Source organism: Diplotaxodon limnothrissa, linkage group LG9 (genome assembly GCF_057381915.1).
Source record: "Diplotaxodon limnothrissa isolate DT_005_m linkage group LG9, D_limnothrissa_male_GT1.1, whole genome shotgun sequence".
Lineage (NCBI taxonomy): Eukaryota > Metazoa > Chordata > Actinopteri > Cichliformes > Cichlidae > Diplotaxodon > Diplotaxodon limnothrissa.
Genome location: NC_140604.1, coordinates 2,280,431 through 2,306,998, shown reverse-complemented (window position 1 = coordinate 2,306,998; position 26,568 = coordinate 2,280,431). Strand labels below are relative to the sequence as shown.

Genomic DNA, 26,568 nt, shown 5'->3' with positions numbered 1-26,568 from the left:
TCAGTGTCCATTCACCCTCTGTTCATCCACTCCTTATAATAAACCTTCACCAGTCTTCACCTACCTGCGAGTCCTGCGTTTGGGTTCCTTCTTCCTCGCCTCCAAACAACACGACCCGTGCCACGAAGACATGATTGGAACCCAGCGGACTCGGACCTCTACGAGCGGCAGGAGGCAGCGCTTTCCCGTTGGGCAGAGGAGCTCAGGGGAAAACAGCGGCTCTTTGTGGAGGGAGAGCACGTCTTTGAGGGGACTCGCCTGGCTCTGGGCGGGCCTCGGAGACGCCGCGTTCCCCCACCTGCTGCCTCACCTGCACCGGAGCATTTGCCGCGGAGAGTGGATGTTTCACGTTGCGCTTCGGCCGCTCCCTCTCTCGCCGCTCCGCTCCTTGCTCACACACCCGCCGCCTCATTCGCCGGACCTCAACCTTCGCCACGGCACAGCGGCTACGCCTCCCACCTCGGCTCAACAGAGGCAACCGCGCCAGAGGCTCCGCTGTTTACCCCGGCCCCTTCCTCTTCCCTGAGATAGCGGCGCACACGCCGCCATAATATGGACCATTTTCAGCAACTCCCGGTGGTGAGTGCCAGTGACTGTTTTCCACACCCTTCATCTGATTACTCCCTTAACACGCACAGTACACTCACTTCTGATTCATGGGGAGTTTCCCTCCTAGAGGATGATGTGAACTGGGAAGACTTTTTCTGCTCTGCTCCCTCTGAGCTGGGATTCATTAAGGACAATCCCCGCACTTCAACACCTCCGGAGACAGTTCAACTCAAGACTGTAAATGGTGATGGCAGAAAGGCCAGAGCAATCTCCAATAAATCTGTTACAGTCCGTGTGTATGCAAACCCTAGGCCTGCTCACTCTAGGGCCGTTTTATCTGAGCCTGCTCCTTCGTCCACCTGTCAGCCTGTTCCGGTTTCATCAGCTCCGGCCACTGTTGAAAATACTCATGCGCCCAAACCTGTCAGTATCACTCACCCAGTCATTATCTCCACTCCCGTCAGTCAGCCTATACCCACACTAGTGCCAGCTCCCAGGAGGAGGGCAGATGCGACCCAGTCTACCTCCATACCCGTTCCTGTTTCTCGGGTGGGGGTGACTGGTGTCCAGCCACCTCACGCGCCTGTCCCAGCGCCCAGGCTGAGGGCAGCCAGGATCCGACCTGACTCCCCTAGAGGCTCGGCTGAGGCTCTCCAGCCAGCGCCCTCACGTCCCGGAGGCACGGAAGAGCTAACTTGTCCACCTGCTAATTCGCCAGCCCGTCCATCTCCTCACTCAGCTTTCCATCCCCTAGCACTATCTCTAGTAAGGCTAGCTGACCTGTCCCCTGCTCAGGCACCAGCCTTACTAGCCCAAGCTGCAGCTTTATCCCCCTCACTAGCTCAATCTTTAGCTCAGCCATTAGCCGTACCAACCTCAGCTCAGCCATTAGCCTCACCGACCTCTGTTTATCCATTAGTCTCCTCAGTCCAGTCAGTTCACTCACCTGCTGTTCAGCCTTCACTCCAGTCCCCTGTAGTCCAGTCTCCTCCTGTCCTCCAGTCTACTCTAGTTCAGTTTCCTGTCCTCCAGTCCCCTCCAGTTCAGTCTTCTGTCCTCCAGTCCCCTGTCTAGTCAGTCCAGTCTGCCCCCGTCCAGTCAGTCCAGTCGCCTCCCGTCCAGTCAGTCCAGTCGCCTCCCGTCCAGTCAGTCCAGTCGCCTCCCGTCCGGCCGCCTGTAGCTCAGTCGCCCATTCTCCCGCCGTCTGTAGTCCAGTCTTCTGTAGTCCAGTCTTCTGTAGTCCAGTCACCACCCTGTTCAGTTCCCTGACCTGCAGCCACAGCATCCAGAGCCAGCTGTGAGCTCTCCCGCTCCTGAGCCAGGGGTTTCCACGCCCGCTGGCCCGGCCGCTCCTCAGTCAGGGGTTTCCGCGCCCGCTGGCCTGGCTGCTCCCCAGCCAGGGGCTTCCGCGCCTGCTGGCTCTACAGCTGTTGCTCCGTCACCCCCGGCTCCCATGCCGTCGCCTGGTCAAGCCTCAGCCTCAGCTTCTGCTTCGCCTGTTCCAGCCTCAGCTTCTGCTTCGCCTGTTCCAGCCTCAGCTTCTGCTTCGCCTGGTCCAGCCTCAGCTTCTGCTTCGCCTGGTCCAGCCTCAGCTTCTGCTTCGCCTGGTCCAGCCTCAGCTTCTGCTTCGCCTGGTCCAGCCTCAGCTTCTGCTTCGCCTGGTCCTGCAGCTGCCACGCCGTCGCCCAAGCCACGTTCTGGACGTCATTGCCGGCGTGGCCGCCCGCCGGACCTCCTCAGGGGCCGCCGCCGTCTTCCTCGCAGCCGCCCACCAGAACTGCTCACTGGCCGCCGCCGCCTTCCTCGCCGCCGCCCACCTGAACTGTCTCGTTGTGGATAAAACATATTTATATCTGTTTTACTCTAAGTGCCTTTTGTTTAGATGAACTGCTGGACTTCCACACCAGCAGGTTTAGGGAAGTCGTTTATGGGGTCACACTCTGATCTCCCCCCCCCCCCCCACACACACACACACACACACATACTTACACAACACTCAGGTAAGGTACTCTTTGTTTGTATGTATATGTTATATGTTAATGAACCTATGTATATTCATGTAACCTCAATAAAAGAGCAGTGTTACGAGGGAGCGGACGAGAGCAACTGGGGTCAAGTGCAACAAGGGCGTTTGTCCAGTTCTCTCCCGTGCACGAGAAACATAAAGAACTTTGCCTGCTTGGTGCTTTTTGCTGTGTAACTGAATCGTCTTGAACATTCCAGCGAATAGGTTTATGCTACAAACCTTTCATTAATTGGTCATTCCAAGCTGGATCCCTGGAGTCGACATTAACCCGGGGGAGAAGAGACACGCTGGAAGACTGACGTCAGCGTCCTGCAGTAAAGTCCTGAGACGTGAGAATTCGTCATCGGGCCGGTGGATTAGCTGTCTGTCTTTTCTCCTCGATGAATGACGATCAACGGGATTCGAGGCTAATGCTACACGCAATAAGAAACACCAAGTAAGTTTCAAAGAGTCCGACTCTATAACCGTGTGAGTGTGTAGTTCCTTAGCCACATTGTGGGGCTAAGTATGATGCTATTCGCTGCTTTGTGGAGCGATAAGTGAGTTTTTCGCTCTTCTCTTGTAGGCAGAAGAAAGTGGACCACCACTACACAAGGTGGAGGTCAAGGGGTTGGCCTAACAAAGCTCTGTCACCATATCTGACACAACAGATTCATCTATCTCACAATCGTTCTTCCTCAGACAGGACTAAAATTTATTTTATGAGGGTGATGCTGTTTCGGTGATAAAGTGTAATTCCTCAATAATCTCATCAATACACTTGTTAGATACGTTAAATTTGCTCTCCAGTTTTAGAAACAATAATGCCATGTTTTTTTCAACGATATTTGGTAGACCTCTCACATCATCATCGTTACCTTGACCATCATTAGTAATCGATAATTCCCCATCCTGAACATCCATATTACTAAAATCTTCTGTGTTTGAAGAACATGCATACCTTTTTAACAGGTTTTCCTTGAAGTCTTGCAGTGAATGAGGAGTATGCTTTCAGCTTCTGTGGGAGGCAAATGTTCCATAAACATTAGTGCTGAAATTGCAGTTTTTAAATACACAAATGACAGTTTCGTGTTTTTTCAAATGTCGACCAAGGTGCTCAAAAAAATATTTTTCTGTGGAGATTGCACTGGTGCTACAACACCGGCAAGTGAAAGACAGAGTTTCTGCAGATCTGACTCGTTCCTGAGTTTCCTGAGACTGATTTCTTGATAAATGTGATCTAAGGCTACCCCAAGTTTTGAAGGAACAAAAACAATCTTTGTGAAGACATGGGAGACATCCCCCTCCATAACCATGGCATAATCTATAATGTTTTAGCAGCCCTGTTTTTGTAGTGGTTTCAAATGTACACATTTCGCACACCCAGCCCATTTTGTAAAAATGTGTACTAATTTAACAAACTACTAATGACCCTAGATAATCATACTATGTACAAACTGCTTACGTAAAGTCTTAATGTCAAGTAGGTAGGTTCGCATAGCCTATGCCAGAATGATGCTGTCGGAATCACATTAACAATATTTCACACAACCTGATGTGTTAGAAAAAGTAATAAAGATAGATACAACTTTTAAGATCAAGAACAATACTTACTTTAAGCTGTACCACAATAGTAACCACAATAAAATGTAATATTATTTATGGCGTCTTGTTATGCAAGTTTTATAAAGACATAAAATAAGTGAGCCAGACAGAAAAAAAAGTTTCTATGGTTATCCCTCTGACAAAGCTATTCACAGCTTAAAGGCTTCTAATTTTGGCTAAAAAGAAATAAAAAAAAAAGTCAGCCTAAAAAAGGTCATAATTTCTGATCGAAATTAGATTGCATTGTGTAGCAAAACTTCAACCATGCTTTTCCTAGCCACAGCAGCACTCTCTATCTAAAGACTTTTGTCAAATGAAACTATAAGTCTTATCCACTCCTGTGCTAAAGTTTAGAATGGCTAGCATTAGCTACATGTGGTAGCGCATATTTCCTCAACTGCATCAGCATAACATCGTACACAAATCCACCAATGTGACTAACACAAATGCTTTGTTTTAGTAGAACTGTTAATTGTAAATTAAATGTTACTTACCTTGAAATTTCTTTTACATAAGCTTGCAAGCCATGCAAGCACAATATTAATATGTGAAATTGACCGGGTACGTTAAGTGGGTAGGGGAGGGAACTTGAATGGAGAAAAAAAATGGAGAAAAAATAACTTATATTTTCTCCATTGTTGTTAGGTGTGGCTGTGTGCAGGCAGGAATAGGACCCAAGGTGCAGACTCCGGAGACAGATGTGAACTCAAAACAACTTTAATGTTAAACTCAAATATAACATAACTGGAAAAAATCAAAATAAACTTACACCAGGAGGAATGACAGAACACACAGCTAGGAAAACGGTAGATCGCGACACGGACACAGAGAAACACAGGGCTTAAATACACAGAGGGAGCAATCAGGGAATGGGTAACAGGAGGGAAACACAGCTGGGGCAAATCAGAACTGACGAGACCAAAGAAACAAATGTGTTTCGAAACAAATGAAACACATTGAGCCAGAAACAAAAAAAAAAAAAAAAAAAAAGTGCAAACACTGGAGCCCGGAAAGCAACAGAACAAAAAACAGGCTCATGACAGGCGCAGGCAGCCAGGAAAAACAGTTCACAAAAAGTTCAGGGGGCCGGCCCGGAGGCTGACAGCACAATAGTCCAAACCCGGGCAGTTCAGGGGGGCGGCCCGGAGGCTGACGGCCCAAGAGCCCAGAAAACAGTTCAGGAGGCCAGCCAGGCAGAAGGCGCCGGTGGCGACAGAGCAGATCAGGAGGCCGGCCGGGCGGGAGGCAGCGACGGCGACCGAGCAGGTCAGGAGGCCGGCCGGGCGGGAGGCACTGGTGGCGGAGTAGTTCAGGGGGCCGTCCATGACGGCGGCGTAGTTCAGAGGGCTGTCCAAGACGGCAACGATGTCCAGTCATCGGCCGGACAGAACATGCAGGATGAGCAGGCCGGACGGGACGTGCAGGAACAAACAGCATGAAGACCTCAGGAGCAGACGAAGCTGAACACTCGGAGACTGGACCAGGCGGAGCTGCAGAGGCCAAAGCCGGACCAGGCTGAGGCCGGACCAGGCGGAGCTGCAGACTCGGAGGCCGGACCAGGCGGAGCTGCAGACTCGGAGGCCGGACCAGGCGGAGCTGCAGACTCGGAGGCCGGACCAGGCGTAGCAGAGGCAGAAGGCTGAACAGGCTCCTCGGGCCCTCCAGCGGAGACAGGTGGCTGAACGGGCCCTCCAGCGGAGACAGGTGGCTGAACGGGCCCTCCAGCGGAGACAGGTGGCTGAACGGGCCCTCCAGCGGAGACAGGTGGCTGAACGGGCCCTCCAGCGGAGACAGGTGGCTGAACGGGCCCTCCAGCGGAGACAGGTGGCTGAACGGGCCCTCCAGCGGAGACAGGTGGCTGAACGGGCCCTCCAGCGGAGACAGGTGGCTGAACGGGCCCTCCAGCGGAGACAGGTGGCTGAACGGGCCCTCCAGCGGAGACAGGTGGCTGAACGGGCCCCTCGGAGCCACCAGCAGGAAGAGATGGCTGAAGCGGTTCCTCGGAGCCTCCAGCGGAGACAGGAGGCTGAACGGGCCCCTCGGACCCTCCAGCGGAGACAGGAGGCTGAACGGGCCCCTCGGACCCTCCAGCGGAGACAGGAGGCTGAACGGGCCCCTCGGACCCTCCAGCAGAACCAGTTTGCAGAACAGATGAAGTGGGTGTGATGTCAGAATGTCCAGAGTCAAAATGCTCAACAGTTCTGTTGTGGCGGCGGCCAGAACGCCGTTTCCTTCGGGATGAGGAAACAGGAACCGGTGGAGAAAAAGAGACCTCCTCCTCATCCTCTGACCACATGGCTGGCAGGTGAACGAGAACCCAGCTGGTGTGGGGAGGGAGAGGAAGTCCGTGGCAATGGTGAAACAGAAGGAAAGTGTGTGTAGTCCTGGAGTAACGGTGGGGAAGATGTAGAGAGAGAGAGAGCAAGCTCACCAGCCTTGACTTGCTCTCTCCAGGCAGTAATGGTGTCGTCCAACTTAGTGTCCTTAGCAAACTGGCTAAGCCGGGGGTTAAACCGAATGATGGCCTCCACCGCACTCAGCCCCACTGCCATGGACCTTAAATCAGGGGACTGGGCGATGCGGTCAAGCAGGCTCACCATCCGCTCCATCTCAGTGTTGTACTCCGAGGAAAAAGAGTCTGCGGGGTCCATGTTCTGGTCGCGATCTTCTGTTAGGTGTGGCTGTGTGCAGGCAGGAATAGGACCCAAGGTGCAGACTCCGGAGACAGATGTGAACTCAAAACAACTTTAATGTTAAACTCAAATATAACATAACTGGAAAAAATCAAAATAAACTTACACCAGGAGGAATGACAGAACACACAGCTAGGAAAACGGTAGATCGCGACACAGACACAGAGAAACACAGGGCTTAAATACACAGAGGGAGCAATCAGGGAATGGGTAACAGGAGGGAAACACAGCTGGGGCAAATCAGAACTGACGAGACCAAAGAAGCATAAACTGAACACACTGAGAAAAGACAGAGACCTTCAAAGTAAAACAGGAAACACATAACACAGACTGAACAAAGACACAGACTCACATGCAGGCACTACAAAGGGAACAGAGACGTGGGAACAGGGCAGACACAAACACTGACTGAACACGGGGATATAGGAACTTAAGATACACATAGACGCGAACTAGACAAGGGGATGCAGGTGATAGGGGAGACAGAGCAACTAAAGACGACAGAGACATAAGCCATAAGACGGAACTCAAAGAAACCAAAAACTAGGAAGTATAAATAATATCAAAAACTCAAAAACCCTGGGTCGACGACCCAGGCATCCTAACAGTACCCCCCCCCTTAAGGGCTGGCTTCCAGACAGCCCAAACCAAAACATCAAAACCAAAAACAACCCAACCAGGGTGGGCGGCGGGGGAAACAGGATGGAGGGCTCGAAACAAATGAAACACATTGAGCCAGAAACAAAAAAAAAAAAAAAAAGTGCAAACACTGGAGCCCGGAAAGCAACAGAACAAAAAACAGGCTCATGACAGGCGCAGGCAGCCAGGAAAAACAGTTCACAAAAAGTTCAGGGGGCCGGCCCGGAGGCTGACAGCACAATAGTCCAAACCCGGGCAGTTCAGGGGGGCGGCCCGGAGGCTGACGGCCCAAGAGCCCAGAAAACAGTTCAGGAGGCCGGCCAGGCAGAAGGCGCCGGTGGCGACAGAGCAGATCAGGAGGCCGGCCGGGCGGGAGGCAGCGACGGCGACCGAGCAGGTCAGGAGGCCGGCCGGGCGGGAGGCACTGGTGGCGGAGTAGTTCAGGGGGCCGTCCATGACGGCGGCGTAGTTCAGAGGGCTGTCCAAGACGGCAACGACGTCCAGTCATCGGCCGGACAGAACATGCAGGATGAGCAGGCCGGACGGGACGTGCAGGAACAAACAGCATGAAGACCTCAGGAGCAGACGAAGCTGAACACTCGGAGACTGGACCAGGCGGAGCTGCAGAGGCCAAAGCCGGACCAGGCTGAGGCGAAGCAGGAACAGAGGCTGCTGCAGAGGCTGAGGCCGGACCAGGCGAAGCTGCAGACTCGGAGGCCGGACCAGGCGGAGCTGCAGACTCGGAGGCCGGACCAGGCGGAGCTGCAGACTCGGAGGCCGGACCAGGCGTAGCAGAGGCAGAAGCTGGACCAGGCGTTGCAGAGGCAGAAGCTGGACCAGGCGTAGCAGAGGCAGAAGCTGGACCAGGCGTAGCAGAGGCAGAGGCTGGACCAGGCGTAGCAGAGGCAGAGGCTGGACCAGGCGTAGCAGAGGCAGAGGCTGGACCAGGCGTAGCAGAGGCAGAGGCTGGACCAGGCGTAGCAGAGGCAGAAGGCTGAACAGGCTCCTCGGGCCCTCCAGCTGACGTGGCAGAAGGCTGAACAGGCTCCTCGGGCCCTCCAGCTGACGTGGCAGAAGGCTGAACGGGCTCCTCGGGCCCTCCAGCTGACGTGGCAGAAGGCTGAACGGGCTCCTCGGGCCCTCCAGCTGACGAGACAGGTGGCTGAACGGGCTCCTCGGGCCCTCCAGCGGAGACAGGTGGCTGAACGGGCTCCTCGGGCCCTCCAGCTGACGTGGCAGAAGGCTGAACGGGCTCCTCGGGCCCTCCAGCTGACGAGACAGGTGGCTGAACGGGCTCCTCGGGCCCTCCAGCGGAGACAGGTGGCTGAACGGGCTCCTCGGGCCCTCCAGGAATAGGACCCAAGGTGCAGACTCCGGAGACAGATGTGAACTCAAAACAACTTTAATGTTAAACTCAAATATAACATAACTGGAAAAAATCAAAATAAACTTACACCAGGAGGAATGACAGAACACACAGCTAGGAAAACGGTAGATCGGGACACGGACACAGAGAAACACAGGGCTTAAATACACAGAGGGAGCAATCAGGGAATGGGTAACAGGAGGGAAACACAGCTGGGGCAAATCAGAACTGACGAGACCAAAGAAGCATAAACTGAACACACTGAGAGAAGACAGAGACCTTCAAAGTAAAACAGGAAACACATAACACAGACTGAACAAAGACACAGACTCACATGCAGGCACTACAAAGGGAACAGAGACGTGGGAACAGGGCAGACACAAACACTGACTGAACACGGGGATATAGGAACTTAAGATACACATAGACGCGAACTAGACAAGGGGATGCAGGTGATAGGGGAGACAGAGCAACTAAAGACGACAGAGACATAAGCCATAAGACGGAACTCAAAGAAACCAAAAACTAGGAAGTATAAATAATATCAAAAACTCAAAAACCCTGGGTCGACGACCCAGGCATCCTAACAATTGTAACCTCTGATTTCAAGTTGCAATTACTCAATTTCTTTGAGTAATTGCAACTTGGATTTTGTTTTGAACACATTAATATTGGGATTTAATTTAATATTACATACAAAATTAATTTGATGTAATTACCAAAATTATTAATTCAACACAACCCAAAAAATAAAATTTGCAACTTAGAACGTCTATCTTAATCAGTAAATTTGATTTTTTTTTTTATCTTGCAACCATGGATTTTATCAAGTGGTGGTAAAAGGCCTGATGAATTACTTTTTAGAGTGTGTTTATAAGATTGGGGAAGCCTGCAGTCAGCTCAGACTGAAGAAGTCACCTGGATGAGTGACGAAATGTTTCTCCCACAAAACGCTACGTCCAGATGAACAGAATCAACTTTTGGAGATTATGTTGTAATGTCCTGAAATATATTTCTGTAGTGCATTAAAACTTTTTTTTGTTTGTTTACATGAACACAATCTTCAAAATGTCAAGAGGTGCATGAGAAGATAACCTGTAACGGGAGATTAACCAGTTGAGTTTCATGGCTTTCAGACTCATTTCCATGATGAAAAGCTTATGGCTAGCATATTAACTGACAAAACCCATTTTTCTGTCATGTCTCTCCTCTCTTTGCCTTCAGCCTCTAGCTGACTGGGGCAGATAGCTACTCCTCCCTGACCCTATTTCTGCCAGACTTTGTGTTGCGGCAACTGTCTTAGTCTACTGGTACTATGTACATAACGCAATATAAAACTTAACACTTTTTCCAGTTTTCCTGAACATGAGGCTTTGGAGTAATAAAAAGGCACTGTGCGGACTGTCTATCGTGCACTGACTTCAACCCTGTGATGTGAAGTCAACTCGCTGTGACATAATTTAACATCCAGCTGCAGCCCTAACCCTTTTCAAACCCAATACTCTAACATTTCAATCTAATATTGCCCCTGGCCCACACAAATAATCTGAGGGGAGAAAAGCAATATTAGGTAAATTGTTTCTGAAAGATACCCACATCCTTCTGAGGTATTCAATAAAGCCATGTCTGCTGGAAGCTGTGTGTATGACAGAATAATTATCAATTTCCATATTATTATGATATTGGGGTTGGAAACAGCATAACAGTAAACATTTGTTAATGCCCAATGATTAGATCAAGTGTGCACAATGCAGCATTAGGCAAATTAAATTTCAAATCCACAGACTTGTGGGTTGGCTGAAAATCTGATGATGTCCATGAGAGTAGGTAGGCATTCCCAATTATTATGTAAGATGGGAAAGTTAATGTTGCTGAAAAACTGTGCACATAAGCAAATTGAGAGAAACACTGCAGAATGAAACATTGTAACCAATGGCAGCAAAAGCACTGAAATGAAATAATATCAGTATTCAATGGGGTCTTTTCGTCTTCTTTTAACAAATAGATTGTAGATGCCTTCTATACTATATTTTGATGCTATAATGTAAGTGTAAAAATTGTATTAATGCATGTGACCTTTGCTCATCCTTTACTGAAACACTTTCCAGGATTATCAGTGTGCATAATTTATATTCATGGTGTCTACTTAATCAATACTCTGCCCAAGTTCTGTTTTAATATGACTACAGTGATACTGAGGTTTTTAATATTCTTTACAGATAGCCTCAGTTGTTTGTTTTTTCTGAATAGTGGCAGAGCATCAAGAGTTATATGTCCAAATAACAAAGAGTGTGTCACTCTGCAGGACCAGCACCCCAGTACAGGGAGTTAGATCAACTCTCTGTTTTAAGTCCTAATCTTTGATCCTATGAGTGTTACCTAGCAGGCAATGCAGAGTTCAGATGGAGCCAATGTACATGAGAGGGGGCCCCCAGTTCTAACCACCTCACAGTCTAGGTGTCTCCCTGCCACCTCTGATAAGAACAGCCTGAGTAGGCTTGCCGCACCAGTCCTACCAGCCACACCTGTTATTGCAGCGCCTTTCTTAGTCGGTGCACTTGGTAATTAACTGGGTTCATTTTTGGGACCTGAAAAATAGGCCTCAAGAGTCTGTTAGATTTAAAGGGCTGGAGTAACCTGTGAAAGCTATTTACACTAGAATGGATTAATTATTAATCCATTAGTTTATTAATAATTTTAAGATCATTAAATATCAAGAACTTGAAGTCTGGTCCTGCAACTGAAACACCACTGTGTGCAAATCATATGAGTCTTGAGAAAAAAGGCTGGTAGCTTTACCTAGGGAAAGGAAAAGGAGGACACAGGGACATTTGGAGTAATTTAGGAAAGACTGAAACAAACTGTAAGACATGGGTCGGCAACCTTTCTGATGACGAGTGCATCTAAAATTTCCTCAGAAGTCAGTGTGCTGTATGATTGCATTAGCAATAAATTGAATAACTCTATATTAACAGTTTCACACTATATATACACTCAACAAAAATATAAACGCAACACCTTTGTTACTGCTCCCATTCCCCATGGGATGGACGTAGAGACCTAAAATTCATTCCAGATACACAATATAACCATCCCTCCCAAACAGTGGTTACAAATCAGTCCAAATGTGTGGTAGTGGGCACATCTGCCATATTGAGATAATCCATCCCACCTCACAGGTGTGCCACATCAGGATGCTGATCTGACATCATGAGTAGTGCACAGGTGTACCTCAGACTGCCCACAACAAAAGGCCACCCTGGAATGTGCAGTTTTGTCTCACAGCAAAATGCCACAGATGCCACAAGCAATGAGGGAGCGTGCAATTGGCATGCTGACAGCAGGAATGTCAACCAGATCTGTCGCCCGTGCATTGAATGTTCATTTCTCAACCATAAGCCGTCTCCACAGGCGTTTCAGAGAATATGGCAGCACATCCAACCGGCCTCACAACCGCAGACCTCGTGTAACCACACCAGCCCAGGACCTCCACATCCAGCAGGTTCACCTCCAAGATCGTCTGAGACCAGCCACCCAGACAGCTGCTGGAACAATTGGTTTGCACAACCAAACAATTTCTGCACAAACTGTCAGAAACCGTCTCAGGGACGCTCAACTGCATGCCCGTCGTCCTCATCGGGGTCTTGACCTGACTCCAGCTCGTCGCCGTAACAGACTTGTGTGGGCAAATGCTCACATTCGATGGCGTCTGGCACGTTGGAGAGGTGTGCGCTTCACGGATGAATCATGGTTCACATTGTTCAGGGCAGATGGCAGCTGAGAATGTCCCAGTTCTTGCATGGCCAGCATACTCACCGGACATGTCACCCATTGAGCATGTTCGGGATGTGCTTGACCGGCGTATACGACAGCGTGTACCAGTTCCCACGAATATCCAACAACCTCGCACAGCCATTGAAGTGGAGTGGACCAACATTCCACAGGCCACAATTGACAATCTGATAGACTCCATGCGACGATGTGTTGCACTGCATGAGGCAAATGGTGGTCACACCAGATACTGACCGGTTCTGGGTCCCCAGACCCCCAATAGCGCAAAAAACTGCACATTCCAGGGTGGCCTTTTGTTGTGGGCAGTCTGAGGTACACCTGTGCACTACTCATGATGTCAGATCCGCATCCTGATGTGGCACACCTGTGAGGTGGGATGGATTATCTCAATATAGCAGATGTGCCCACTACCACACATTTGGACTGATTTGTGACCACTGTTTGGGAGGGATGGTTATATTGTGTATCTGGAATGAATTTTAGGTCTCTACGTCCATCCCATGGGGAATGGGAGCAGTAACAAAGGTGTTGCGTTTATATTTTTGTTGAGTGTATATATATTTTTTTTTTTACTTTGATTTTTATTAGGTTAACATTGTGGACATACAATAAAGAAAATAACAAACAAACATACATATAAACAAACATAGAGTCTGGAGTTTACATATCTTTTTCCATTTATCACGTTGCAGAAAAAAAAGAAAACCTATTATGTTATTTCATTTGTGTCACTTCTGAATGTTTTCCACTTCCTCCATAGTCTGTCGTATTTACCTCCCATCAGTCTAATGTTGAGTGTTATTTTTTCCATCTCTGAGATATCCTCTACAATACTGATCCAATCCCGCTGGGTGGGAGGATCTGGGTGTAACCACTTCTTTGTAATTGCTTTTTTTGTTGCGGCCAGAATTATTTTGACTAAATACACGTCCTCTTTTTGTATGTGTTCTTTTATGTTTCCTAGATACATCACTTGGCAAGTATTTGGGAATGTATAACTCAAAATATTATCCATATTCATTTTTAAGTCTTCCCAATACTTTTTAATTTTAATGCACGTCCAGAATACATGAGAATGATCCGCTTCTAAGGGCAGGGATAGCTCAGTAAGGGCAGGGATAGCTCAGTAGGTAGAGTGGTGGCCCCATGATCGGAAGGTCGGGGGTTCGACTCCACTGAACGGCTACCCTGAGGTACCCCTGAGCAAGGTACCGTCCCTACACACTGCTCCCCGGGCGCTGCACTGGCGGCTGCCCACTGCTTCACTGGGTGAATGGGTTAAATGCAGAGGAACTATTTCCCTATGGGGACTAACATGCACACTTTACATTTCTCCACACAATCTCAAACAATTTTGTAAACTTGAGGTCAGTTTGCTTTTTATTTTGGGTGTAATGAAAAAACGTGTCAAATTTTTCCAACAAAATTCCCTCCACAACGGCGAATTAGTTGTACTGTGTTGCAATTCACACATATTGAGCCATTCTTTCTCTGTTATTTTTATGGTCAGTTCAACTTCCCATTTCTTTTTAATATAGAGTGTTGAATCTTGTCTATTTTCTTCTAATGACCTATAGAAGGTGGAAATGGTTTTAAATTGTTTATGTTCATAGCAATCTTTTACTTTTCCGACAACCCCCAGTGGTTTCCCAAGCCAGTCAGATTTTATTTGTTTTGCGCAGTAGTCCCTAACTTGCAAATATCTAAAGAAATCTCTATTTTCCAATTTGTATTTGTTTTTTAGTTGTTGGAAACTCATTAGTCTTCCGTTTTTCATAAGGGTACAAACTGCTGTAATCCCTTTTAGTTCCCACTGTTTGAATGTTTGGTCCAATTGTCCTGGCTTGAAATTTTTATCATGTCTAAACCATCTGAGTATAAATAATTGTTCTTTTAACTGACATTTTTCTATTACTGTGTGCCATATGTCTAATGTAAATTTCACAATTTGATTCATTCCACTTTTATTCTTTGTCATTAAATGTTTGTCAGAGATAAAAATTTGAATGTTGTTTCCCTCGATTTCTTTCTCAATTTCCTTCCATCTTGCCTCATATTCTGGTCTACACCAACCAGCAAGTGGTCTGAATTGGGCTGCATAGAAGTATTCCCTTAGGTTCGGCAAGGCCATCCCTCCCTTGCGCTTCGGGAGTTGCAGTGTTGTTAGTCTTATTCTGGGCTTCTTCCCACCCCAAATAAACCTTGATATCATCTTGTCCCATATTTTGAATTTTTTTTGAGATATAGGAAGTGGGAGTGACTGAAACATGTATAACAGTCTTGGGAGAACATTCATCTTTATTATTTGGATTCTTGAGTAGAAGTTTGTAGGTGTTGCCGACCACCGTTCTAGATCTTTTCTAATGTTGCCCTCCACCTGATTATAGTTTATGTCCGCCATATCTGATAATGATTTTGTCAAGGTTACGCCCAAATATTTCATGTTGTTCGAGTGCCAATTTAATTTGTATTCGTCTCTGATCTTTTGGGAGGGTATATAATTGAATGATAGAATTTGTGTTTTGGATACATTAATTTTATAGCCTGATAAGTATTCAAAGGTATGGAATAGTTGCATCAGAATTGGGAAGCACTTGTCAGGGTTTCGTAGAAAAATAATAACGTCATCAGCAAACAATCCAATAAAGTGTTTTTGTCCAGCAAGGGATACCCCCTCCAACTTTGAATGTTGTCGCACTGCTTGTGCTAGTGGCTCAACATATAAAGCAAAAAGAATTGGTGACAAGACACAGCCCTGTTTTGTGCCTCTATATAGCCGAATTCTATCTGTCAGACTACCATTCACCTTGATTCTAGCTGTAGGGTGATTATAGATTGTCCTTATACATTGTATTGAGCTGTCCTTAAACCCGAATTTTTCCAATACTCCAAATAGGAAGAGCCAGCTTACGCTATCAAATGCCTTTTCTTGATCTAAGCTAATTAACACAGTACCGATATTAGTTTTTTCTGCATTGTCAATAATGTGAAGGACTCTCCTTATATTGTCCTGTGCCTGACGTCCCTTGATAAATCCAGTTTGATCCACTTCTATCAGATCTGGTACAAATTTTTGGAGTCTTTTGCTAATGATCGAAGCGTACAATTTATAGTCGTTATTTAGGAGGGAAATGGGTCTATAATTCTTGCAATATTCTTTGTTTTTTCCTTCTTTGGGTAAAATGGTTATAATAGCTTCTCCCCATGATGGTGGAGCTATTCCCTGATTCAGAGTCCAGTTGAAGCAAGATAGAAGAAGTGGCTTGAGTTCTTCTTTGAAAACTTTGTAAAATTCAGCCTGAAAGCCATCGCTTCCTGGGGCTTTATTTGTTTTCTGTTCGGCAATAACTGTATCTAGTTCCTTATCCGTAATCTGTGAAATCAGTAACTTGTTTTGGGTATCTCCTATGGAGGGCAGATCCAGCGGGTCAAGAAAATTTTTTATTGTCTCAAGGTCTGCGGCTGCCGGTTGTGAATACAGTCTCGTGTAATATTTTTTAAATTCATTTTCTATCTCATTGGGCATATAATGTAATTTGTTACTATCCAAGTTTCTTACTTTATCAATAATCCTTGATGCCTGCTTTTTACGCAGTCTACTGGCAAGTATTTTAGTTGCTTTGGGCCCTGATTCGTAATAGGTTTGTTGCATATACCTAGCCTTTTTTTCTACTTCTTCTTTTAGTAATTCATCAATTTGATTTCTGATGTCTGATATTTCTTCTAGAATTTCTGGATTTTTAAGTAGTTTATGTTCCCTCTCCAGATGTTTAAGTTTTTCTGTCAAATTTTTATATAGGGCTAGTCGCTTTTTTGTGTGCTGCTGTTAGGGCTATGAGTTTTCCCCTTAAGACTGCCTTTAATGCATCCCAAAGTATAGTTGGGCTCACATCTCCGGTATCATTGTCTTCTATATACATTTTTATATCTTCTTTAATTTTCTTAACATGTTCATCCCTATTTAAAATACCCAAATTAAGTCTCCATGCTGTATGTATTTTCCTATTATCAAGACTGATTTCTAGACTAATCAAACTATGGTCTGAGACATCTGCCACACCTATTTTACAATCTGTAACATTATGAAGTTCTTCAATATTAATTACAAAATAATCAATTCTCGAATATGTGGCATGAGGGGCAGAATAGTGGGTGTAGTCCCTGGTTTGAGGATTACGTGTTCTCCATACACCAATCAGTCCCACCTCTTGTAATATTGTATTCATAAAATTAGACAAACGATGTTTACATGTTGCAGCACTGGTAGTGTCAATATCCCGATTTAGCACAACATTGTAATCCCCTGCACATATCACCAGACCTTCAGATTCTTGTGTCACTAAATTGAATAAATCTTTGTAATCACTTTTCTTACTTCCTGGTGGGGCGTAGATATTAACCAGGGTAACTAGTTTATTTTCCAATTTCCCTTTAATTAGTAAGTATCTACCCTCTTTATCAGACACTTCTTTGTGGCATTCAAATTGTACAGAGTTTGCTATTAAAATAGCTACTCCTCTTTTCTGACTTTGTCTGTAGGAATTGTAATAGGTGTTTTTATAACCAAATCTTTTCAATTTTTCATGTTCCTGTTGGGGCAGGTGAGTCTCCTGCAAGAATATTACCTGTGCCTTTTCTTTTTTGAGTTTTGTTACCACTTTACTTCTTTTGATTGGGTTATTCAGACCATTCACATTCAGTGACACCAGTTTTATATTATTAAAAGGCATATAATCCACGCGATTGTAGATCGTAATTCTCCAGACAACAAAAAATTGTGGCCTTGACATTTGGCCAACCACCATATACCATTACAACAGTGCAAAATAAGTAAAAGAAAAAACAAACAAACCCTATAACACCCGACTTCCACGTTGGGGTGAACGCTTCCCACCCCGAATCCCCGTTGGCAGGCTGAGGAGAAAGTCTCTTCACAGAGGGCCCCTCCTTGGCGGTGATACATAATGTTTCACACATCCAAAAGTCCAACGATCTCTGGCAGCGATATTTAGAGTCACAGCGAAGTCCATTTTGTATTAAACTATTCAGTAAGGTGCTCTTTTTTGATCGTTGTTCTCACACTTAGGAATAGATTGTCACTCTCGGAAGAGGAAGGAAAAAAAAAAAAGAAGAGAAAAAAAAAAGGGAAAAAGGGTAGAGAATAATTGAGGACTCACAGTTCTAAAGTTAAATAACCCCGTGGGAAAAATAATCGATACCTTGAGTGACATAGATGAGATCTTCATGTCTTGAGAGCAGCTTGTATTATCCTCTTACTGTGTCGATTCACTGCCACAGTGTTGCTCGTGAAAGATGCTCCATCTCCGGTCCCAAATCCGTTGAATCTGCTCCTGGCAGCTGCACAGTGTATCCTCTCTTTCTCAGCTCAAGCGCAGCCTCCCTTGCGCTGCCGTAGGTTCGTACACCCGTATCCCAATGGATACGAATTTTGTCAAGCGGTGTTTGGAATCTGACGCCTTTTTCTTTCAATGCCCTTTTGATGTTCCCATATTCCCGACTTTTCTGGGCCACCTCTGTGGCATAATCATAGTCAAATAATATATGCTGACCTTCATACTCCACTTTGCCAGCCCAGGCTCTTTTCAAGATGTCCTCCTTACATATATATTCCTGAAAATTTATTATTATTGACCTGGGCGGCGCATTCTGACCCGGTTTTCCCGTCAACGCTCTATGGGCTCGTTGTATCCGTAGTCTCATATCCTGTGGCAATGAAAGAGCTTTTTTCAATAAATCTTCCACGAACTGTGGCATCGATTCACCTTCTACTCCTTCCGGGACTCCGTAAAGTCGAATATTATTCCTCCTGGATCGTCCTTCCAAATCCGTCATCTTTCTTTGTATAGATTTGTAGTTTTCCATAACTTTGATTAAAGCATCTTTCATGGCTGCATTTAATTTCTCCGCTTCCGCTATTCGTGTCTCTGCTTCTGTCAATTTACGCTCAAGTGTGTTGGCTTTTTCAGTATTTGCAGAGATGCTTTGATAGACTTCTGTTTTCAATAATGCCAACTCAACTCTCACGTCTTGTCTCAACTCTTCTCTCATTTTTAGCATATCTTGTTTACTTTCAGTGCGAAATGATTGCAGCTCCATCTTGATGTCTTTTAACATTTCGCTAACACTCTCGGAGTCCCGCCGTTGATCAGAGTTATCCATTTCTTTATATTCTTGGTATGCTGCTCGCTTTTTGTGACTTCTCGTCTTCGTACCCCCACTCATCCCAGTCAAGAATCACGAATAATTGTCTATCTTCTTGAATTTGGGGGGTTAATTAGAAAAGTTTGCTGCCAGGCTCCCAACTACACGTCCATCTTGGTTTCTCCTTCCGGAAGTCTCAGGAGTTCACACTATATAGAACCACTTTATAGAATTATATTTGTTGGCAGATGTTGGAAGCTATCAGTGAATAGTTATCAGCTATTTCGGAACAAAAAAAAAGAAACTTTTTATCCATAACAGCAAATGGACTGTACGACAGAAAATACAAATGCTATCTATGGCCTCCTCACAACAATGATAAGTAAAATAAACTGAGCCAACATGGCATGTTTGTTAATACAGAGACACACATGTTAATGTGATCTCTGGTCTCCCAGTCAGAGACACAGGTCTCCCAGTGTCCAGCATTCAGAGGCTACCTGAGGACTCATGTGAGAGAAAATCTGCTCACACAGACATGTAGAGTCAAATACTGTCAATAAGGCCTCTGCAATGTTCTGAAGACAGTTAAACTTGTCAGGTAGTGATGTCCAGCAGGTGAACATGCAGCTCCATGAACACGCACAGCTGTCGATTCCAGCTCCTTAGATGTTGCATTAACTGGCATTAACTCAGCCAGTTAATGTGAGACAAACCCAGCTGCTCATTAAAGATTTCTGGTTTGATCAGAAAAAAAACATTGGTCCATACACCTGAAAGTCCCAAAAACGCCTTGTGAATTCTGTCTCGAGTCTACGGATGTGTCCGTGTATTTCTGTGGTGCTGATGCTGCGCTGAGTGGACAGCTCCTGAAGCTATTTTAATATAGTTATTTTTAGCCAATTACAAGTTGAATCTGGTAGTTGGGGTTGTTAGCTAAGATACTGTCATTAAGAAGCAGCACAACTAATGTGTCTATGCGAGCTAATTTGCGATGTGCACCGCTGGCCCGGCCATTTATTTTTTTTAATGCACCTTCTCAGATTAATTCACTGCGTGTCATGCCCAGGGCTGGACTGGGACAAAAAATCGGCCCGGGCATTTTGACTAGAGACCGGCCCACCAGGTATTAAAGCCATAGAGCCTTTGAATGAAAACAAACACTGTTGTGACAGTGATGTACGCTGTCTTGTTGGTATATGTATGTCTACATATCTGTGTGAGCAGATTTTCTCTCACATGAGTGTTCTCAGGTAGCCGTCTGAATGCTGGACACTCGTGGGAGTGTAAGACCAGAGATCATATTAACATGTGTATTAACAAACATGCCATATTGGCCCAGTTTATTTTTCTTATCACTGTTGTGAGGAGACCATAAATATCATTTGCATTTTCTGTTGTACAGTTCATTTGTTGTTATGGATAAAAAGTCTTTTTTTGTTTCAAAATAGCTGATAACTATTCACTGATAGCTGCCAAAATCTGTGAACAATTATAATTCTATAAAGTGGTTCTATATAGTGTGTAACTGTTAATATAGAGCGTTATTCAAATTATTGCTAATGCAATCATATGGCACTTTGACTTCTGAGGAAATTTTAGATGGTACTCGTCATCAGAAAGGTTGCCGACCCCTGCTCTAGCAGATCATTACATGAAGGAACCTTTTAAAAACAAGCACGTCCATGCTCACAGGTGTACACACGGGTGCCCACACACACAAACTACACCCTTTTTGGCTCCTACCTCAAAGCACACTGTGCGCTGTTATAAATAGTAACGATGCCAATGTTCACATTTTGGACAGAGAGGACAGATGGTTCGAAAGAGGAGTGAAAGAAGCCATCTATGTCCACTGTGAGTGACCATCTTTGAACAGAGGCGGGGGTTTACGACACCAACTCTCTGCCATTTATAATCCAGTTTTGAGATCCCTTCCCAGACGCCTTAACGCCCACTCACATCCTGGGCCATCTGACCTCAGGAATTCGCATGATAAGGTGGGGCCAGGTTTCACAATGAACACACCCGAAACTCTGGCTGATTGGGACCCACGTCCAGTTTCACACCTTGGCTCAGGCGATTAGAGGATCATCAGGGGGTCCTTTTGTCCCTCTGTGGGGGGAAACTCCCACTAGGTTTATATCTGGGACTCTCCACCATTTGACCTTAGAACTGAAGAAGCTTCTCGGATGAGAGGTGAAATGTCTTCAAGCAACTTAAAGAAGTCCAGACGCTTTTCTTTGCAAGCTCCTTTGACTTTCTTTTTTTAAATTTCTCAACAGGTGATCCAGGTGATTGATATATGTATTTTTGTCTGCTTATTTTGTTGTTGTTGTTGTTTTTTTGCCCTTTATCACCGTTCCTCTTCCCCACTGTTTTTATTTCCCTCTTTCTTTCTCTCCTTTCTTTTCCCCAGTCAAGTCTGTCCCATATTTAGCAAGTGAAAATAAAATAAAATAAACAATAAAAGGTGATTCAAATAGACCATTATGGTAACACTGGGATGGTCTATTTGGTAAAGTAAATCCGTTGGGCATCTTTCTTCGCCTTTAGACAATAATTCTGACTGCAAAAGAGCCAAATAGGACAGGCAAAAAAAAAAAAAAGGGAAAAAAAAGGTGTATACACACTTTCTCACAGTGACATCTGCATTCTAGGTCATGAATAACACACTGCTGGTGAATTCAAAGACAGAAAAATTATAGCGACAAGGTTAAATTTACAGAGTTCACACTCCAAAGCTGTGATCGAAAGGTTTCCCCTCTGGTCTAGTCCTGCTCCTGCAACAAAGAAACACACATAGAAACAACTTTTGGAGGTGCAACCTCACATGCTGACGTTAAGTCAGTCAAGTCAGTCAAGTCAGTCAACTCCTACCAGTCCAGTCAAATTCCCATTTTTTCAATCATTTCTGATAGTGGAATCTATTGTCACATTAAGTTTCTCACCGTCAGCAATATGACACCATTTCAAAAAGAAAAAGAATTTAGACTGGATTACCTCGCTGAATCCTTTTAGACAGGGACTCGCTTTCTGATTGTCCCAAATAAGTGACTTTCTCCAGAACCCATTTTAATGTGGAAAATCTCACTTGCAACGGTTTTCCCGACACGTGTCATATAGCGCTTTCATTCTAATCGTTCAGATCTGCTTAAATGACAGAGACATTATCAAACAAAACTTTCAGTGCACTGTGAAAGTATCAAAATGAAAAAGCCTAGTTAAGTCATGACGCATGCTCCTCATATTAGGAGGGTAAATCATACCAAACCTAATTGGCAGGTTCAACTTTGCAACAAAAGAAAAACTCATCTAGATTACTCTCAAAACATTCATCCATCAGCCACACACCACAAAATATAACCCTATTGTCTTATTAAAAATGAGTTTCTTCCCCAGGTCTGTGTTTGTCACTCATTTAGGTCACAGGTGGCGCTGTCACTTGGTGTTTGCTCTCTCTGCGGTAGAGTATCACTTCCTGTTCCTGCTCAAACACATTGGTGTTTTTGAGTAGCTTATCTGCTTAGCAATTTAATTAAAAACTGTTTGATACATTGTTTTGTCATAGTATAATCTTCACGTGCTTCATCTGAAGCACACTTTCTGTGCACTCACTACCTAACTTATAGCCAAAGTATACTGAATTGGAGACTCGGCTTCACACCCATCATTCACCTGTAGCTAACCAGGCCCCTGTAGCTGGTCCAGCCGAAGATAGCGTATGCCCCGCTAGCTGTTCTCCAGCAGTCTCTTCTGGTTTATGATTGCTATGTATTGCTTGATTTCTGCTTCTATGTCAATGCTTCAATAAATAAGGACTTGGAGAAACAAACAAGACAACCTGTTCCAAACTTGCACACCCCTGCTGCGGCAGCACCATCATAGATGTAATGGTAAAAATAGCGGCCTACTGATTAAACCAAAACCCCTTTCATTTGAAATTATTAAATCTCTTTATAATAATAATAATAATAATAATAATAATACATTTTATTTATACGCGCCTTTAAAGACCCTCAAGGTCACCCTACATTTGTACAACAAAAGAAAAGTTAATCAAGATAAAAACAGACTAAGAACAAGTCATGATGACGAATATGCATTTCTGAATAGCTGGGTTTTAAGACGTGATATAAAAGTTGGGTGGTGGAAGGAATACTTCGAGGACGTCCTTAATCCCATTGACATGCCTTCCGAGGGGGAAGCAGAGTCTTGGACATGAGGGGGATGACCCGCTAATTTCTGGGGGCGAGGTCACTGAGGCAGTTAAACAACTCCTTGGTGGCAGAGCCCCTGGTGTGGATGAGGTCCACCCCGAGTTCCTGAAGGCTCTGGACATTGAAGGGCTGTCCTGGTTGACACGCCTCTACAACGTTGCATAGGAAATCAGGGGCAGTACCCCTGGACTGTCAGACTGGGGTGGTGGTCCCCATCTTTAAGAAGGGGGACCGGAGGGTGTGTTCCAACTACAGGGGGATCACACTCCTCTGCCTCCCTGGGAAAGTCTATGCCAGGGTGCTGGAAAGGAGAGTTCGTCCGCTAGTCGAACCTCGGATACAGGAGGAACAATGCGGTTTTCGTCCTGGTCGCGGAACACTGGACCAGCTCTTTATCCTCTCAAGGATACTTGAGGGTGCATTGGAGTTTGCCCAACCAGTCTACATGTGTTTTGTGGACTTGGAGAAGGCATTCGACCGTGTCCCTCTGGGTGTCCTGTGGGAGGTGCTACGGGAGTATGGGGTGTCTGGCCCATTGCTATAGGCCATTTGATCCCTATACAACTGTTGCAAGAGCTTGGTTCGCATTGCCGGCAATAAATCAGACTTGTTCCCGGTGGGTGATGGGCTCCGCCAGGGCTGCCCTTTATCACTGATTCTGTTCATAATTTTTATGGACAGGATTTCTAGGCGCAGCCAAGTGGCGGAGGGCTTTCACTTAAGTGGCCTCAGAATCATCATCGTGAGTAGCTTAATGTTGTTCGTGTGTAATTTTACGTTGAGTAGGCTAACCACGTTATTAAATTAATGCATGTAAGGTGAACTAGCAAACATCATCATAGCTACATGCGGCTGTCTTCTTGTTTGATGGTAGATACTCCCTTCACCCTGGCCAAAAAGGCTAAAATGACCAAAGAAAAAGTGGAAAACAGTTAAACATGAGAGGTTTTTGGACAAAGTTGGTGTTTTTTCCATTGTTTAAGCACTGCTTCCAGCCAAGAGTGATACCATATATGCCCCATAGCTGCAGAAAAGGCTAACATTGTTATCTTTTTACAAAAAAGCAGCTGAACATGAGAAGTTTTTGGACCAATTTTGTGTTCTCCATTCTTTAAGCACCGGTTTGAGCATCGTTTAAGCACCGGCACCGTTTCAAAAGTACCGGTTTGGCACCGGTATCGGATAAAACCTAAATGATACCCATCCCTAGTCTTAACAATCCAATGAAGTTGACGCTTCTTGTAGGCTGCAAAACCTTGTGTCAGGATGTTTTCAATGGTGCTTCTGTAGAAAGTTGTGAGGTAAAGTGTGGAGAATCCTGCTCTGCTTTTCTGAGTCTCCTGAGGGAATGGAGACGCTCTGGTGCTTTTTTTGAACTGCTGTGGTGTTAATGGAGAAGGACAGGTCATCAGCAAGGTGTACACCCAGGAACTTAACACTGTTGATCCACGGCATCACCATCTATGGTGAGGTCAGTGTGGTGATCTCTTCCAGCCTTCCTGAAATCGATTACTATATCTATAAAAAATGTCTTTCACCAGTTTTCAGCTAGGTATGTTTGAGCTGGGTCAGTCTAACCCGGCACTATGTGTGTTGTGTTTAGGAGGTTGGTGTATCATCAGAGACCTCATAAATGACTTTTCTGAATTCTTAGTTGGAATGATTGTGAAAAAATGACAGGATTTTAATCTTCGCACCCTGGAAAAAAATTTTCTGAATGACCATGTCATTGTGCAGGACTGTCTCAGGGGCATCTTTGCACAGCCTGCACCTGGGGTTTTGAGTGATATGGTAGACCCCTGCCTCTGTGGCTCTTGTGGATCTTAGTGCCTCTGTGTTGTCTTGGAGTCCATCAATGTCCACTGGCAGAATTTCTTAATATCCGCCACTTCTTCTATCTTCTGGTGGTAGACAAAAGAAGGTGAAGGTGGCCACAACACGGTCAGTTGTTGTTGTGATTTACTCATGAATGTTTGTTGTCTCACCTTTACAGTGAGTCCTCAACCTCCTTTTTGTTTAGCATATAGCCTCAGGGTGCTTACTGGGGTGAAATCCTCCGTGCATTGTGACCAGCTTCCTTGTCTAGATGTCAGTGGCATCTATCTCCTTGTTTTTACAGCTGATTATCCCAGCTGGGTATCTGATCACCGGTGTAGATGTTGATTACCTGGATCTTGTTCTTCCCATTCAAACGCGATGTTGCCTGTGAGGAGCTTCGATGTGGTACTGAGGCAGGTTAATTGGCCAGTATTTGGATGGGAACGGTTCCTTTTGGGGGTCCATGAGGATCAGGACTGTCCAGCCTTTGGTCGCCATTCTGGATGTGTCTTATCATCTAGCAGTTTGTTCATTTGTGCTCATAAGCGCATGGAGTGCATAAAGCTTTTTCAGCCATTAGGCATGAATCGTGTCAGGGCCTGTTGCTGTCCAACTTTTCATACTGGAGACTCTTTCTTCGATGTCTGCCACTGTGATGTTTATTGGACCCTGTTCGGGGAGGTTGCTGTGGTCTGCCCTCAGATCCACTGGCCACTGAGCATTGTTGTTATCGGTTGTATCGTTATCCCAGATGGTCTTCCAGTATTGTTCAATCTCTAGCCTTGGTGGAGCTGTTGTCATATTGTTCCCTGCCACTGAGAGTACACCTTGGATGGTTCAGTGGACTACAGCTTCAATAGTTGTCTAACTTCCCTGCTGCCTTGATCTTAGCCTCTAGTCTCCTTCTCCATGGAGGGTACTGCTCCTTGTGGCTGTCCGTCTTATACCCAAGCTATAAGACGGACGGCTGTTTACTACTGCAGTGCTACAGATCAGCTGGTTAGTTTTGGTGAAGGTTGCAGTAGGGATTGTCCGTAATGCTGCATTCACATCCTCTGGTAGACCTCCAGAGGGTATTTCACATAGTCTTGGTCACGGAGAGCCCAGGTTTCCCGCTTCACCATGATCATCCATCTCTTAGGTCAGGAGTGTCCAACTCCAGGCCTCGAGGGTCCGTGTCCTGCAACACACCTGAATCTAATGATTAGTTCATTCTCAGGCCTCTCGAGAACTTCAAGACATATTGAGGAGGTAATTTAGCCAGTTAAATCAGCTGTGTTGGATCAAGGACACATCTAAAACCTGCAGGACACCAGCCCTCGAAGCCTGGAGTTGCCTACCCCTGTCTTAGGTCATCTGGTCTTGCATGCCTTGAGCTCTACTTGGGGCTTGGTAATCTTGAGTGAGGGTGATGATCTCTCCCCCCAACCTGACTTCATGGCTCACACTTCCCATAGCATTTGTGTTGTACTTCATCAGTATCCAGCTGTTGGAACACTGCACTTTAAGAAATAATGGATTGGATTTAATTGACAAAGTTAAGGCAATCTTTTCCACAGAACCTGGTCAATTAAACATAAATCAATATGGTTATTATCTGCAATTTCAATGGTGATGTATATCAGAAGTGAAATTGTTCTATAAAAGCAACAGCTTTCCTTTCATTGTTACTATTTAACACCATTAATTAGAATTTAAACACTTTGTTCATTTTATTAA

At 45.4% G+C, this 26,568-nt stretch overlaps 1 protein-coding gene across 1 annotated transcript; it reads right to left on the bottom strand.

The window, feature by feature from the left end:
- Positions 1-7,507: 7,507 nt before the first annotated feature.
- On the bottom strand, positions 7,508-25,650 carry LOC146624972 (uncharacterized). Its single transcript, XM_085363237.1, has 3 exons — positions 25,473-25,650; positions 8,437-8,862; positions 7,508-8,295 (listed from the first exon to the last, which is right to left on the bottom strand). Exons 1-3 carry the CDS (start codon positions 25,648-25,650, stop codon positions 7,508-7,510), a joined length of 1,392 nt encoding a protein of 463 aa, XP_085219363.1.
- Between the last annotated feature and the right edge of the window lie 918 nt (positions 25,651-26,568).